At 42.4% G+C, this 13,691-nt stretch overlaps 1 protein-coding gene across 2 annotated transcripts in view; it reads right to left on the minus strand.

Moving 5' to 3' along the window:
- mast1a (microtubule associated serine/threonine kinase 1a) overlaps window positions 1-12,891 on the minus strand; it is a 130,909-nt gene extending 118,018 nt beyond the window's left edge. For both annotated transcript variants that reach the window (XM_061716652.1, XM_061716644.1), the window contains exon 1: window positions 12,391-12,891. In XM_061716652.1, the coding sequence (XP_061572636.1) occupies window positions 12,391-12,429 (39 nt within the window). In that variant the 5' untranslated portion in view covers window positions 12,430-12,891. The remainder of the gene's footprint in view (window positions 1-12,390) is intronic.
- Window positions 12,892-13,691: the final 800 nt, after the last annotated feature.

Genomic DNA, 13,691 nt, shown 5'->3' on the forward strand with positions numbered 1-13,691 from the left:
CGTACTGCCGGAAAGATCCTGTCCCGTCGCATGCATTTGTTTTGATAGCGATTGAAGACGGTGTCATGCCAAAAAGTGATTGCCTGCCAGAATCTGATTTCTCCCCTGAAAATGGGTCATTTTACCTGCCAAACATTGATTGAAGGCCAAATACAGTTAATGAAAGGTTGTTTCTACCTAAATATGATTTGATCTCATTCTTGAGCTTCATAATACAAACACTAGAGCTCACAGGATTGCGTTTAACTCTTTTAAAGGACCATTACAACACAAAATAGGCATTTTCACCTGCCAAAAATTGATTGAAGGCCAAATACACTTAATGAAAATTTGTTTCTGCCTAAATATGACTTGATCTCATTCTTGAGTTTCATAATCTGAAAATCTGACGTTTTAGCGCTATCGTTCAACGGGCTGCTGTGCGCGCTCCCGCGGCCAGAAATCAGAAGAAATCAGATTCTGGCAGGCAATCACTTTTTGGCACAACAACTGGACAGACTTTTCTGTTTCACCAAGTGAACAGAAGGAACGCAAAAAAAAGATGTTAAACTGCTGGAGAGGAACTGGAATTTACCGGCATACCTTTAACAAGGAAGCCAGGGAGCGGTATATGGAGAAAATAATGATTATTAACGGTTTGGATCCATATGAAATCCCTATTAAAGAATGGAGCTCCTCGTCGGAGCGCCACTATTTATAAGGGATTTACTGCCGCAGTTCTGCACAACCCACGTCTTACTACCTTGTTTAGGAGTGTTTGGCAGCTGCTTTGGTAAATGTTTGACTCGCCATGTGTTTCAATAAATTTGTATAATAGTACAACATACAGTACATGTTTTGTATTACTCTTACTTTTCTTTTCTTTTTTTTGACTGCTATATTATGCTGAAGAGGCTCCGAGGCGTGATCAATATTTTTGTTTTCCTCGTAAGATAATTTTTTTCCTCTGCAGCTATAAATAAGAGTTAATATTTTTTCCTCAACAAACTAGTTTTATCTGAAGATTGGGGTTGATTGCACCGCAGAGAGCTGGCCAGCAACTGCGTTTACCTGGAGAAGTGGGGAATAAAACCTGATCCGACCCCGGTCTGTGTGTTTGTTTGTTTGTGATCATGTGTGGAAGGTGTTTGGTCGTTACAGCAGCGATCCAAGCGAGCCGACGACTCTTTCACTCTTTTACTCTGTTATATCAGGTACTCGGCCTCCGTGGTTCTGCCTCCAAGCAGGAAAGCGGTGAAAAGTTAAACCATTAGCGATCTTTTCCCCACGTCTGTTATGTGTGGAGCTGCTGCAGCCACAACGCAGCAACGGGTTACCAGCTTCTGCTGAGTTCTGTGCTCCACGCCCCGCTCCCATTTTCATCTCGACTACGAATCGGGAAGGAGGGGGAAGTGACGTATGCCGTAAAGCAGTCAAAGCCGTAAAGATTTGTAGTTTTTTAGTGTGGCAGGGTTCCTACCATGCTCCTCAAAGTTACATAGTGCCAGTGAAGGTGATACAGACCCCTCAGACCATGACAGAGGTGTCATTAAACCTGTTGGAAGTTGATGTACCATCACAATGACTCTGGAAATATGATATTAAGGTGGAAAAGTTACATAGTGCCGCTTTAAAGCAATAATGACAAAATTAGATACTTTTTTTTACTGAAACCTAATTTAGAAGACTTCCCTTGCTTTGCTTTGCAGGGTGTGTGTGGCCGGTCACATCGTCAGCCTACATGGCAACAATAGGCGTTCTTTATATTGCCTCTGCACGTGTGTGTGCTTTTGTTTAAGGCAGGGGTGGGGGCACAAAAAAAATATTTGCAAATATGGCATATCACCATTATGTTACGCCACTGCCGTGAGGCCTCCATGATCAAACTTAAAAATAAATCTTTCTTTCAATAAATTCCTGTTGTCCCCGCTCCGAGTGAACGCCATTAATGTTCCTGGTTAAAGCAGCACAATCCACATGCACTAAACCTGTTTTCTCTTTCTTTTTTTTTTTGGGTCATAAAAATCAACCTTCATCTCACGTTACGTGCCGCTGATGAGGGGAGAGTGATCAGGGATCTGTTAACAGTGACAATGAAGAAGAATGAGTTTTTAATACAGACGGTTACTATAGAAACAAGACTAATTGATGAAGCTAAATCAAATAAAGGGATATTTATTCTGAGTTTGTCACATCACATGAAAGTTGGTTATTAACCACTCAGCCAAAAATTAACAATTTAAAACAATCCCCAAGTAAGCAAAAGTCAATTTTAAATCAAAGAGATGAACGGGGTTCATACCTGCTGAAATAACCCAAACTAACGGGGCCGACACACTTCTTAACAGAGCCACGCTGGTTAGATTTGAACTCAGCTGCAGATATGAAATATTTCAGTCTCCTTTCAGCTGTGCACTACGGCATTGTTAACTTATGCAGAAGATGCAGAGCTGTCGGCATGGTGACGATCATGGGAGAGTCAATCCAGGTAAAATGAGCTGCGGCAGCGATGCATTCCTCAATCTGAGCTCTCAAGGGAGGGGGTTGTAAAACCACTGGTTCAGTTTTTGCAGGCTAAGCTCCCAAATACGGAAAATTTAAACAGAAAGTGCTGCCAAGGCAAGACATCCAAAACCGAAAGCATAAACCAGCAGGCACCAAGAGGAGAAACAAACACAGGGATGAAAAGGATTCAGGGAGGCAAGTAGAGAAACAACGAAACCAGCAGGGAGCGAAGAGAAAGCAGGGCTGTGTACCGTGTAGCCCAGAGGCCGATGAGGCACGAATATGTTAACAACAAACCAGAGAAGAGAGAAGGTCACACTAGATCTGACACGCAAGAAAAAAGTATTTTCAAAGTAAAACAGGAAGTTGGGCAAACCAGCAACTCACAAAACATGAAATGAAAAGGACTGGATACAGGATATGATATTTAAAAAGACAAAATAATGGATGAGTCCAGAGAAAACAATGATTCGCAGATTCTGCTATTCATATTTCAACTGCGTTTGAAGGTGTTTTGAGGCTTTAAGGTGCGTTTCCACAAGCAGAACCCTCTAACATGGCCGACCGTCTCCATGACACTGCAGCGCCACGCAAGAACCGCGGACTGAAGAAATAACAACGCCGACCACGAGGTGGTGCCAGTGCGCCGTTTGTTTTGCTGTTCACAAACTACCAGCAGAACACAAAGAGATGAAAAAGGATAAACACGAAACAATACAAGAGAGATTTAAAATCTCTTCAAGAGCGTAATACGCCAACAAGGTCTGAACCAACTCGTCGTTTCATCTTGTAATCTACATTTTCATCAAATGTACGTAGAGCAAAATGTTTCTGGTCCAAATGGTTCAAATGAATCGTGTCCAAGTGGTTTTATGTTCATGTGAGGATGCTAACCCCCCCCCCCGGTAGTTCCTCTAATCCAAACAGAACATTTTTCTCCCCGTTAAGGCTCCTGAAGGCTACTTTTGGTGATGGAGACAAGTGTCAATGATCCGCGCCTGTGGTCTTCCATCCTTGTTGTTAGCACAATTCCACCAAACTAACATCTGACAACTGTCTCGGTCGTCTTTTTGAATTCCGCTTTCAAATGAAATTAGCTTCCAACTGTACGGTAAACACGATGACCGACCGAGCAAGAGGACAAACAAGCAAATGCTGGACGGCGTCGTTAGCGTGAGACCAACTCTACACCTGTAGGGGGAGCCGTTGAGCTAAAGGTTTTTCCCAAGAACAAAGACGTCACATAAATTAGCAGTTTATCACTGTACCGTAAAACACCATATAAAGGCCCGGGCGTTTATTTGCTTAAATCGCTCAAATCGACAGGCTTTTTTTTTATTGTTTGTCTCCATTCAACCCAAGTCTTATTGTGCATCTTTGATCTAGCCAGCGAGCGCTAGCCATAAACGGCTTCTCGTTCTCAGCTATGGTCTGATACAACTCTTTCCTTATTGTAATCCTCCACGACTCACGCAGCACGCTTGTGTCTGGCACGCTTGTGAAGTATCCAAGCTAAGAGAAAAGAGAAACAAAAAAAGGAGGATAAAAGAGGTGAGCGAAGAGCTACTGTAGAGGCTACGAGCTCACCTCTTTTCCCCTCCTTCTTTTTTGCCTTTCTCTTTGATACACAAGCCGCGGTTTAATATAAATAAATATTTTGCTACACCCGGCGCCAAATTGGGACTCGGCCATTACTTGTCTGATTGTCTGACGTCTGATGATATCGAACGTGATAAACGATAACTCTGAAACAGGAAACTGCAGAAAAAAAAGAAAACATGGACATCCTCACTGACTTGAAAAGCTCCAATAGACAAAAAGGGAGACGTCAGATGTGAAGCAGTATAAACTGGGGCTTTAAATTCCAACTTTTGGCCAGTGGGTTCAGTGCAACGCATCAATGTTTGCATCTGCATCAGAACAGTAAGTATATTTATTTTACAGTTGGCAGCTGCTGAATTATTAATGAGGAGTAATGTGCAAGAAACGTCAGCTCAGAGTGCTCTCGCTGTCATTTACGTTAGAGGATGTGGAGATGGGCTGGCAGGCCGAACCTGTCGTGATGTAGACGGTGAAGTTAATCCACATCCTGTATATATATATATGTGTCTAATTACCTGTTCAGTCCTCTTTTAAAGGGGACCTATTATGGCATCTAATACCTATTTTAAACAGGCCTTGAATGTCTTAAAAACAAGCTTTTGATTGTTTTTGCTAAATAAATTAGAAATTCAGCCTCTGAGCCATGTCTTTAGCATCTCAGTCTCTAACGTCATTATCTATGCGGGATTCTGAGTGGGCGGGGCTATGATAATGAGGCTCTGTGCTGATTGGCTGCCTGAATGACGCAATACACCGCTACGAAAAAAATGGCGGAAGCTAGTTAGTTAGTTGAAGTTAGTAGAAGTTAGTAGAAGTTAGTTGTGGGCGTGGTTTCACGCATCGGAGGCCAACCTATGCAAATTGCATTTTGGTTACGTAACGACGGGAGCAGAATCTGAACGGCTCGTAGAAGCCACGTCACACTGGATGGCTCATCCGGGCGGCTGTACAGACACTGCAGAATTTGGTTGCTTTCCTCCTTCTCTGAGTTGGCAGGCTGAGGGGAGACCACTTTATATATGTTAAAGAAAGAAAAAACATGTTTTTCATAATAGGTCCCCTTTAAAGGTATAGTCTGTGATGTTGGAGAGCTAGCAAATTTTTGAAAGTGGGACCTCCTCTAAGCCCCACCCCCTCCTCCCCCTCCCGTCAGCGCTCCGTCCAAAGCCACGCCCCCACAAACTTTGGGGAACGCACATTTGCAGGAGTCGAGTTTTCCAGGACATTTTGGACAGCACATTTTCAACAAAACTACCCCATGTCTCATTCACCTGGTGCAGAATGGTGCACATCGGTCCGTGGCAGACCCCAAGTAGCGGACAACCTGCGGCGCAGACTCGCACTTTGGCTTTCATTTTTTAGCCTTTTTAGCAGGGCGAGCCGTTACAAGTAATGCTGGAGGTGGTATTTCTCGTTTTCTGCGCCATTTTTCAGCAAACGTGACTCGAGTGTGTGAAGTTTTCCGGCTAGATTTTCGACGTCATGAGTGCACGCATGGGACAGAGGGGGGCGTGGGCGGGACTTAAAATGAAGGCATCTGATTGGTTCTTTCCCCCCTGCCAATCCTCTGGTTCTCTGACCAATCCGTGCCATTCGGTGTGCAAAAAACAGATTGGTCAGAGTTTTTACCGGATTAAAGCTGTCAGAGAGGTCGGATGTTTTTTCTTTCCTTTTTCTGAACACATTATTCACTGGCTACTCTCAGGATGGAAGGACCATTTCACCCAGTATAACAATAAATGTTTTTGAATACGATTACAGACTATACCTTTAAGGTTATTTTCACATCAGCACATACAGACCTTTTCTGTCTCTTCGGGGTGAAATAAGAGAGGCAGTAAAGGGATCTGTGTGTTTTAATATCCACTCAGAAGGGGTCTCCTGGAGCCCACAGATGCTGCCTCCTTCCAGTCAGTCCTAGCCCCCCCCGGGGCCCCAATCCCGGCCCCCACCTCTGCCCTCAAGCTGGTGGTCTGTCTTCCTCCCAGAGGACACACGGGGCTGTTAGGCCACCATTAGTCCTGCTAATGGGCTTGACAACCGCACCACATCCTCGACATTCAGACCCCTCCGTCTAAGATATGGATATCGACCACTTCTGTGAAAATGGAGTGTAAGGAGCGGGCAGGGGGGTGGGGGTATATTTAAAATCTGCATATATATGAATATTGTGCGTGCAAAACAGAAAAGAACCCGCAAATCATTTTGGTTCAACTTATTGTTACAGTTTTTGTGCACGGATGTAAAATTCATTCAACCGAGCCGATTAAATGGAATAATATCGAACTTTACTCAATAAGTTGAGTCAACTCTAAGAGATAATATTGAACGAATCAAAGCTCAAGGAACCAAATTCCCTCTTCCTGGGAAGAGGAGTTGTGATAAACACACTTCTGAAAGCAACGTTTGGCTTTAATCATAATTAATTTTGATCTTTTCATTTACATAATGTCACTCCAGGAAGACGAGCGAATAACTCCATATTAACGTGAACGAGTCCTAGAATAAAAGCATCTTTGAGCTGAACAAAAGTGCTTTATTCAATCTTCATTCAGCCTTTCCTACTGTGATAAACGAGGTCTTTCTGCCGGTTCGAGGGTTTGAGTGAGAGCACAATAGTGGAAAATAAGCCCTTTTCAACAACGCTTAATGACATTAGAGCAGAAAAAAGGACATGTTTTATAGAGAAAAATGTCAAATACTGTGAAGAATTGTTTTTAACTTTGTTCTTAGTGTCATATAGGTTTAAACTGCACAGTTTTAGACATTTTGCTCCGATAAATTAGGACCGTCAAAGCTTGTGTTGACAGTACATTGAAGAGCATTTATAATGGCAAAGTTATTGATAACGTGGCTCTTTTGAGCGTCTCCGGTCAGATACCACCTTGATGTTTATTCACAAGACTGATTGATGGCTAATTTTCTTACAAAAAAGCAAACAAAAAAAAACCCAGAATTTGCAGAGTCCAGTTTTAAAATCTGTATTTTTGCTCTTTATTTTTGTGAAGATGTTTGGTCACGTGACGGATTAACAGTCGGATTAAAAAGCTAATTGTTGTATTTCTTATGCAACAAACAGTGCAGGCATATAGCTCTGCTGATTCAACGATCCACGTTCTGAAATGACACTAAAGGTGCATGTTGTTGTGTCTTAAACAAGCGTCAACCATCAAATGTCCGGATCGAGTCTCATGCGGAACGAGGATTTGTTGCAGTTCCACGACTGGCCGCTAGAGAAACCAATGGGTCACATGACCTAATGCTCCCCCCACTGCTTTTTGCAGTCTGTGGTCCTAAACTAGAGGCGCTTCCGGCGTTATAGTGCCACCTTGTGGTCACAATTGGTATCGTCATGAAAGACCGATCTCAAACCTTCAAAACGTATCAAAACGAGGTGTTTGGTTTTAGTTTTTTTTTGCCGTTTAGAAGCAGCAAAAAGGTAAAGACTCTTCCTGTTAAAATATCATTTTAAATTTCATCTGAGGGAATATTTTTCATCCACCTTTCTCAGTTTCCTGCTATAAAAGTGACTTAACCTCCCTACCTGCAGGGACCCGCTGAGCTAACAATGAAAAAAGTCATTTTGCGCTGCTTTAAAAATATAATACTCTCACTCTAAATGATGACTTGCCTGTAAATTATACACAAGTACTCCCTGAAGAAAACCCAGCATACCTTCTCTTGCACTTTCAACATAAACTAGAAAGCACATTTCTCTAAATGTCATCGAGGCAGGGATGAGAGGAAATTTTAAACAGTTTAAATAAAAATGGCTTTTTACTCAGGAAAAAGCCTTTAAGGCCTATTTACTACAGTACTCTTAGTGACACGATCAAACTGTAGGAGTGAAAATAATCATCTTGGTGATGCTACCACAGATAAGCAGCTGGATAACATTTACAGGCTGGAGGGTGATGTATTTTTTCTTTAAAGAAAAAAAAACATACAATGCCTTTATTTCAGTCGATACAATTTCTGGAGATGTTAATGAAGAAAAAAAAAGAAAAAGGAGAATAATCCTCCTCCTTAACACCCTGCAAGTCTGAGGAGGCTCAGTAAATTACCATTATATCTTCACACTTGGGAAGATTCAAACCATTTTACCTATTTTGCTTAGTCTTTGTGTTACATGTTTTTTTAATGCTCAATCTTTTGCATTTCCTTATAGGATGAGGATGATTTTTTCTCAATGTTCTGCTCATTTCAGTTCCTAGTGTGGTTTTTACCCTGGTAGGGGTCTGGGTGTCTATCGGTGCGTAGGTTCATATATGTGAACTTGTGTATGAACATGTGTGCTCATGCCTATTTTCTTGGTGTGGATGGATGGGAGGGTTTTTTCTGCTCGTCATGATTTCTATGTTTCACTCCTGTGAAGCATTTAGCTGAATAAAAGTATTATATCAATAGAGTTTGACTGATTTGACTCATTCAAACGAAGTGGCAGGATTGTGTTATGTTGGTTTTTCTGAGCTGGCAGGAACCTCAGACCCCTAAATATATTCTTTCAAGCTCTAACATTTTCTTTAATGCCTTTAATTTGCTTCCCAGCAGAGATTTCTTTAATAATGGAAAACAGAGTAGAGCAGGATGTGGGCATAAAGTGGTTTTAGCATCAGCTCATTCAGGAGGAGGCGGCGATAAGCTGGTGCTCTGATAATAAGCCTGCCTCATTTTATCAGCATCACATGTCCCAGAGGAATACCTCCACATGTCAGTCATACGCTGTTATATGTGACGTGGCTTATTTTATTCAAATGACAGGGTAAAACATTGCTCCGACTCAGTATCCTTTTAAACCAACCTTAATTTGTTGATGTTTTAAATTAATAAGATGTAAAATTTCTATATTATTGTTAGTTCTGTTAATATTGTTACCAGTTTCTCTGTGAGGATGATTTAAAGCAACGCAAAATGAGCTTTTCTACCTCAGAGACCCCATATCGGCGCAAATACTGGCTCGCTTTTACGACATTGTCCTAGAGTTACTCTCGTTCGATCTCGCATTATCTCGACCACTCTCTCATTTTAATTTCCAACTTCCTTGGGCTTTTCTTTAGTCTGCTCTGCCATGATGTCCACTGAAGTTCGTGAGTGAACTTCACCGTCGTTGATGCGTAACGTAGCTTAGCGCTGTAAAGTGATACGCAAGAGACGAGGGGGTTCAGGAAGCCCAAGTGGCTTTGGTGGGTTTTTGCCATCAGTAGGGACAGGGGACCACGGGACCTGGACAACGGTTCCTAAAAATTGTTTTATTTCATTGTATTTTTGTATTTTGTACTCATCTTATTCTATGTATTTTATTATTGTAATATATGCCTTTTATTCAACTGCTTTTAACTGTACAGCACTTTGGTCGACCTTAGTTGTTTTAAATTGTGCTATATAAAAAAAGATCGAGTTCAGTGAAAATCATCAAATATTCCTTCAAGTTAAACTGCAGACGATATTTTAACATGAAAAAGAAAAGTCTATGGTCTCACTTTATTTAGACAAATACAAAAGTACAAAGATGGGGGTAGAGATCGAAGCATAATCGCTAGGGGTGGGTTAAAAATATCGATATATCGATATTTTATCGATATGCATGTGTAGGAACGATTATCGATACATAAATCCAAGTATCGATTTAAAAAAAAAAAAAAAAAAAAAAAAAAAAAAAAGATTTAATTCCGATTTTTTTTCCCCCATTTTATCACCCAGTGCTCCTACCTAAGTCAGTCCTGGGCATTGCTCCATCTACCAACCCCGGGAGGCCCTGCATTGAGCTCAAGTCTCCTCCTTACTTGAGGAGTGAGCAGGCTGCTTCTTTTCACCAGGCAGGGTGGGGTTTCTCTGGCCGGACGTGGCACGTGGAAGGATCATGTTATTCCGTTATTGTAACTAGAATATCGATATCGAATCGTATCGGAAATCGTATCGTATCGGAAATCGTATCGTCTTGGGACCTAGTGTATCGGAATCGTATCGTATCGGGAGGTCAGTGATGATACCCAGCTCTAATAATCGCACATATTTTTAATTTTTGTTGTTTGTGTCACTAAGTAATAACACCATCAAACACTAGGTGGCAGTGCAGGTTCCTTTCTGCAGCGTTCTTGCTTACTTCTAGGGGTGAGCAATATGGCAAAAATAAATCACCATTTTTGCCATCTTAAATTGAAAAATAAGAACAGACAATTGGAAAAGTATTTACGGCTGGGCAGCTCGTAATGCAGGTCAGCTACTTTTGTTCACACGTTCAAGCAAATTACATTTGCGGAAAATCCAAACCAATTCCACGTGGAATTTTTTTTGCGACCAACTCCGTTTGGCTTTCAGCCATCGCTCTCCATGAGCTACCGCTACACACACAACAAGTAGGCGGGTAGGAAAGCGCAGGTCAGTCAGGTCAGTTTGACGACGTCAATACGTTTCATGAGTCGGTGCATCCACATAGAACTGCAATTTATAGAACGTGTCCTAGACGCTCCAACAATCTCTGCAGTTTAAAAGATCCTCTGCACGTTGTAATCCTTCACGATCTAATATCGTCACATCGCCCACCCCCACTTACTGCTAACTCAGACATAGTTTGGAGCAGGTAAAGTAAATGTAAATGCGGGGTGGAGCGGATGAATGTTGATCAATATTCATTTTTATTGATATTGTAGAAATCTATTTTTTTATTACCCAGCTTGAAAACTACAAAGAACAGCTAGTGGCGGGAAATAAGTGGAAGGAAATACCAAGTAGACCAATCAAATTTGTTGAGGTACACATTAAGCTATGCTGGAGGCAACGGGGTGCGGCTCAGTGGACATGTACCATCAGTTCATTGGATTAAACCACACTTTACCGCGAGCCCCGTTTACCAAAGAACACCTCACCCGAGTCGACTGGTTTCAGTTTGCAAAGTCAGACGATGATTCTTTCGAAAATGTTGCACGAGTATCGACTTTGTTACTGAGCAACTTCGGGCTGCGTTCAAGGGAAAAAAAACGCAGATTTGAAGTTCAACCGAGTTCAAATTGAATAATATGACCACGCCTTGCTGAAATGAAGGTTATTTCTTTCTAAACCTTCAAAAATGTGTATACCAAATACCAACCATTCAGTGTATCACCCTCTATATCATGTTAGTCTACAACAGTGTTAAATTGCGAAAGGAACCTCCAACTAAAAATGCGGCATTGTGTTAATGACGACAGACAAGGACTTGATGAAGTACCTTTACTACATAAATGACCACTTTCTGTTTGGGAAACGAATCGTTCCAAAATTCAGATCAGTGGTTGCTCCTGTTAGCATCGCTAGATGGTTTAAAAATGCTTTACAGGATATTTCAAACATGCAAACTGCCTAGCAACTACTGTAATCCACTGATAAGAAGTGAATTGTGTCCAACTCAGTGAAAATGAACAGTGACATACTTGACTTTAACTGTTCTTTTGATGCAAGTACGTCAAATTCAGACATAGACATTCTGCCTTCAAACTGAGTTTAAATGCTGAAATTATGCTTTTTTTTTTTTGCTTTTTTAGTCAGCCTTGATGGAGTTTGATGTTCTCCTGCGTTTTTGCCTGGAATCTCTCCAGGAACCCCAGCCTCCTCAGAAATAAAGTTAATTTGTTAAAAACCTCTGAATGTAATATAAGTGGTTGTTTGTGTTTATATGGCTATGTAAGTGACTCATGGCATGGCCACAGTGTATGCATGGGTTCTGGCAGGAAAAGAGCTGGATATCATGGGGATAATCCTGAAATAAGAGGGTATGGATGCTCCGATAAATCAAACAGAAATTTCTGCCTTTGGCAGAAGAAAAACTGAAATGAGGCCTTGCTCAAAGGAAGATTTAACACTTGCATTAACTGTCATGTTCTCACTGCAAAAACCCAAAATCTTAACAAGAATATTTGTCTTATTTCTAGTTAAAATGTCTCATTTTTAGTCAAAAAAATCTCATTACACTTAAAACAAGACCCATCACTGGAAAAAAGAACAATTTTCACCTGTTTCAAGTAGATTTTCACTTAAAATAAGTAGAAAAATCTGCCAGTGGAACAAGATTTCTTTGCTTGTAATGAGAAGATAAATCTTGTCCCACTGGCAGATTTTTCTACTTATTTCAAGTGAAAATTTACTTGAAACAGGTGAAAATTGTCAAATAAGTTATTTTTCTGGTAATGTTTTAAGTGTAATGAGATTTTTTGACTAAAAATGAGACATTTTAACTAGAAATAAGACAAATATGCCTGGTAAGATTTTGAGTTTTTGCAGTGTACAGCTTGGGTTTGATAGGCTGCTGCTGCAAAACAAAGTTCTCACCTGCAGCCTGCGTCTTCGGATGATCCCGGAATCCTCCATCTCGGGTCACACCTGTCGGCTCTCGGGGCTCCCCTGGTTCCCCGGAGGAGCTCACGGGCAGAAGGCCAGTCGGTCGGGTAGCTTTCAACGAACCAGCAGGCTGGACGATCTACCATCCCACCGAAACGCCTGGCAGAGCATGAACCGCACTCAACGTCATGTGGCAAGAAAAAGGCAGGTGACATCCACATTTAATGTTCCGGAGACCGCAAAAGATGGGAAACTGTGTCCGGTGGAGGGAATGGAGGCAATAATGAACAAAACCAGCGCTGTGTGCTGTGGAAAAGACGCTGTGGCTCGATCAAAGTGCGCGGAGAGGGGCATGGGAGGACATCCCATGCTGAGCTGCTCCGGCCGGGGAGGGAGCGCGCCGGGGACGCGCCGGGGACGCGCCGGGGACGCGCCGGGGACGCGCCGGGGACGCGCCGGGGACGCGCCGGGGACGCGCCGGGGACGCGCCGTGGGCTCGGGTCACCGTGGACTCGGGTCCAGCTGACGGACAGCAGAAGCAGCCCAGACGGTTAGACGGAGGGTTATCAAACAAGTTTGGCCGCGATCTTCAGACTCACGCTCAGATGATCGACCCGGCTGTCATCATCAGCTGGTGCATTTGAATCTCAGCGATCCTGATCGACAGGAGGAGGAAAAAAACACATCACTTCAGAGCAGAAGTCTCAGCTGTGTAATAAGGAGGCAGCAGTCATCAAACCACTGATCCCAATTTTAAATGACACATCCTGAACGCGAGCATTTAAATAAAATCAAAAAAAGGCAGGATTGCGAGGATGTGCCGCCAGCCCGCAGCATCCATCCATCCATCCATCCATCCATGCATCCATGCATCCGTCGGGTGGGAAAAGCAGCTCGATCGCTTCTGGTTTTTGTCCCTCCGATATCTGACTGTCATTTAATGGACGTTGAGGTTTTTCTTTAACGCGTATTCTCGGGCGTTAACGTCGCTTTTCTGGTGAGAAATAAAAAAAACAACCCACAGAAGGCGTCGCTTCATCCTCGGCTCCTACCTCCCACTTCCTACCGTGTGATGGTTAACCCCTCGTGGACCGAAAGCTGCTGGCCGAGTTTATTCTCGGGTTTTTTAGTCCATCATTACAAAATAACGACGAGTTTAAGGTGGGAAATGTTGAGGAGACACGTGTTGGGACGAGATAAGCTTCATAAATGATCGTTTAATTCCTCTGAGTTCAACCTGAAATCCTCCACCACCTTTGGGTGATGTTTGCATAAGAGGTTATTAAGTTACT

The sequence above is a fragment of the Cololabis saira genome, chromosome 1 (genome assembly GCF_033807715.1).
Source record: "Cololabis saira isolate AMF1-May2022 chromosome 1, fColSai1.1, whole genome shotgun sequence".
NCBI classification, from domain to species: Eukaryota; Metazoa; Chordata; class Actinopteri; order Beloniformes; family Belonidae; genus Cololabis; species Cololabis saira.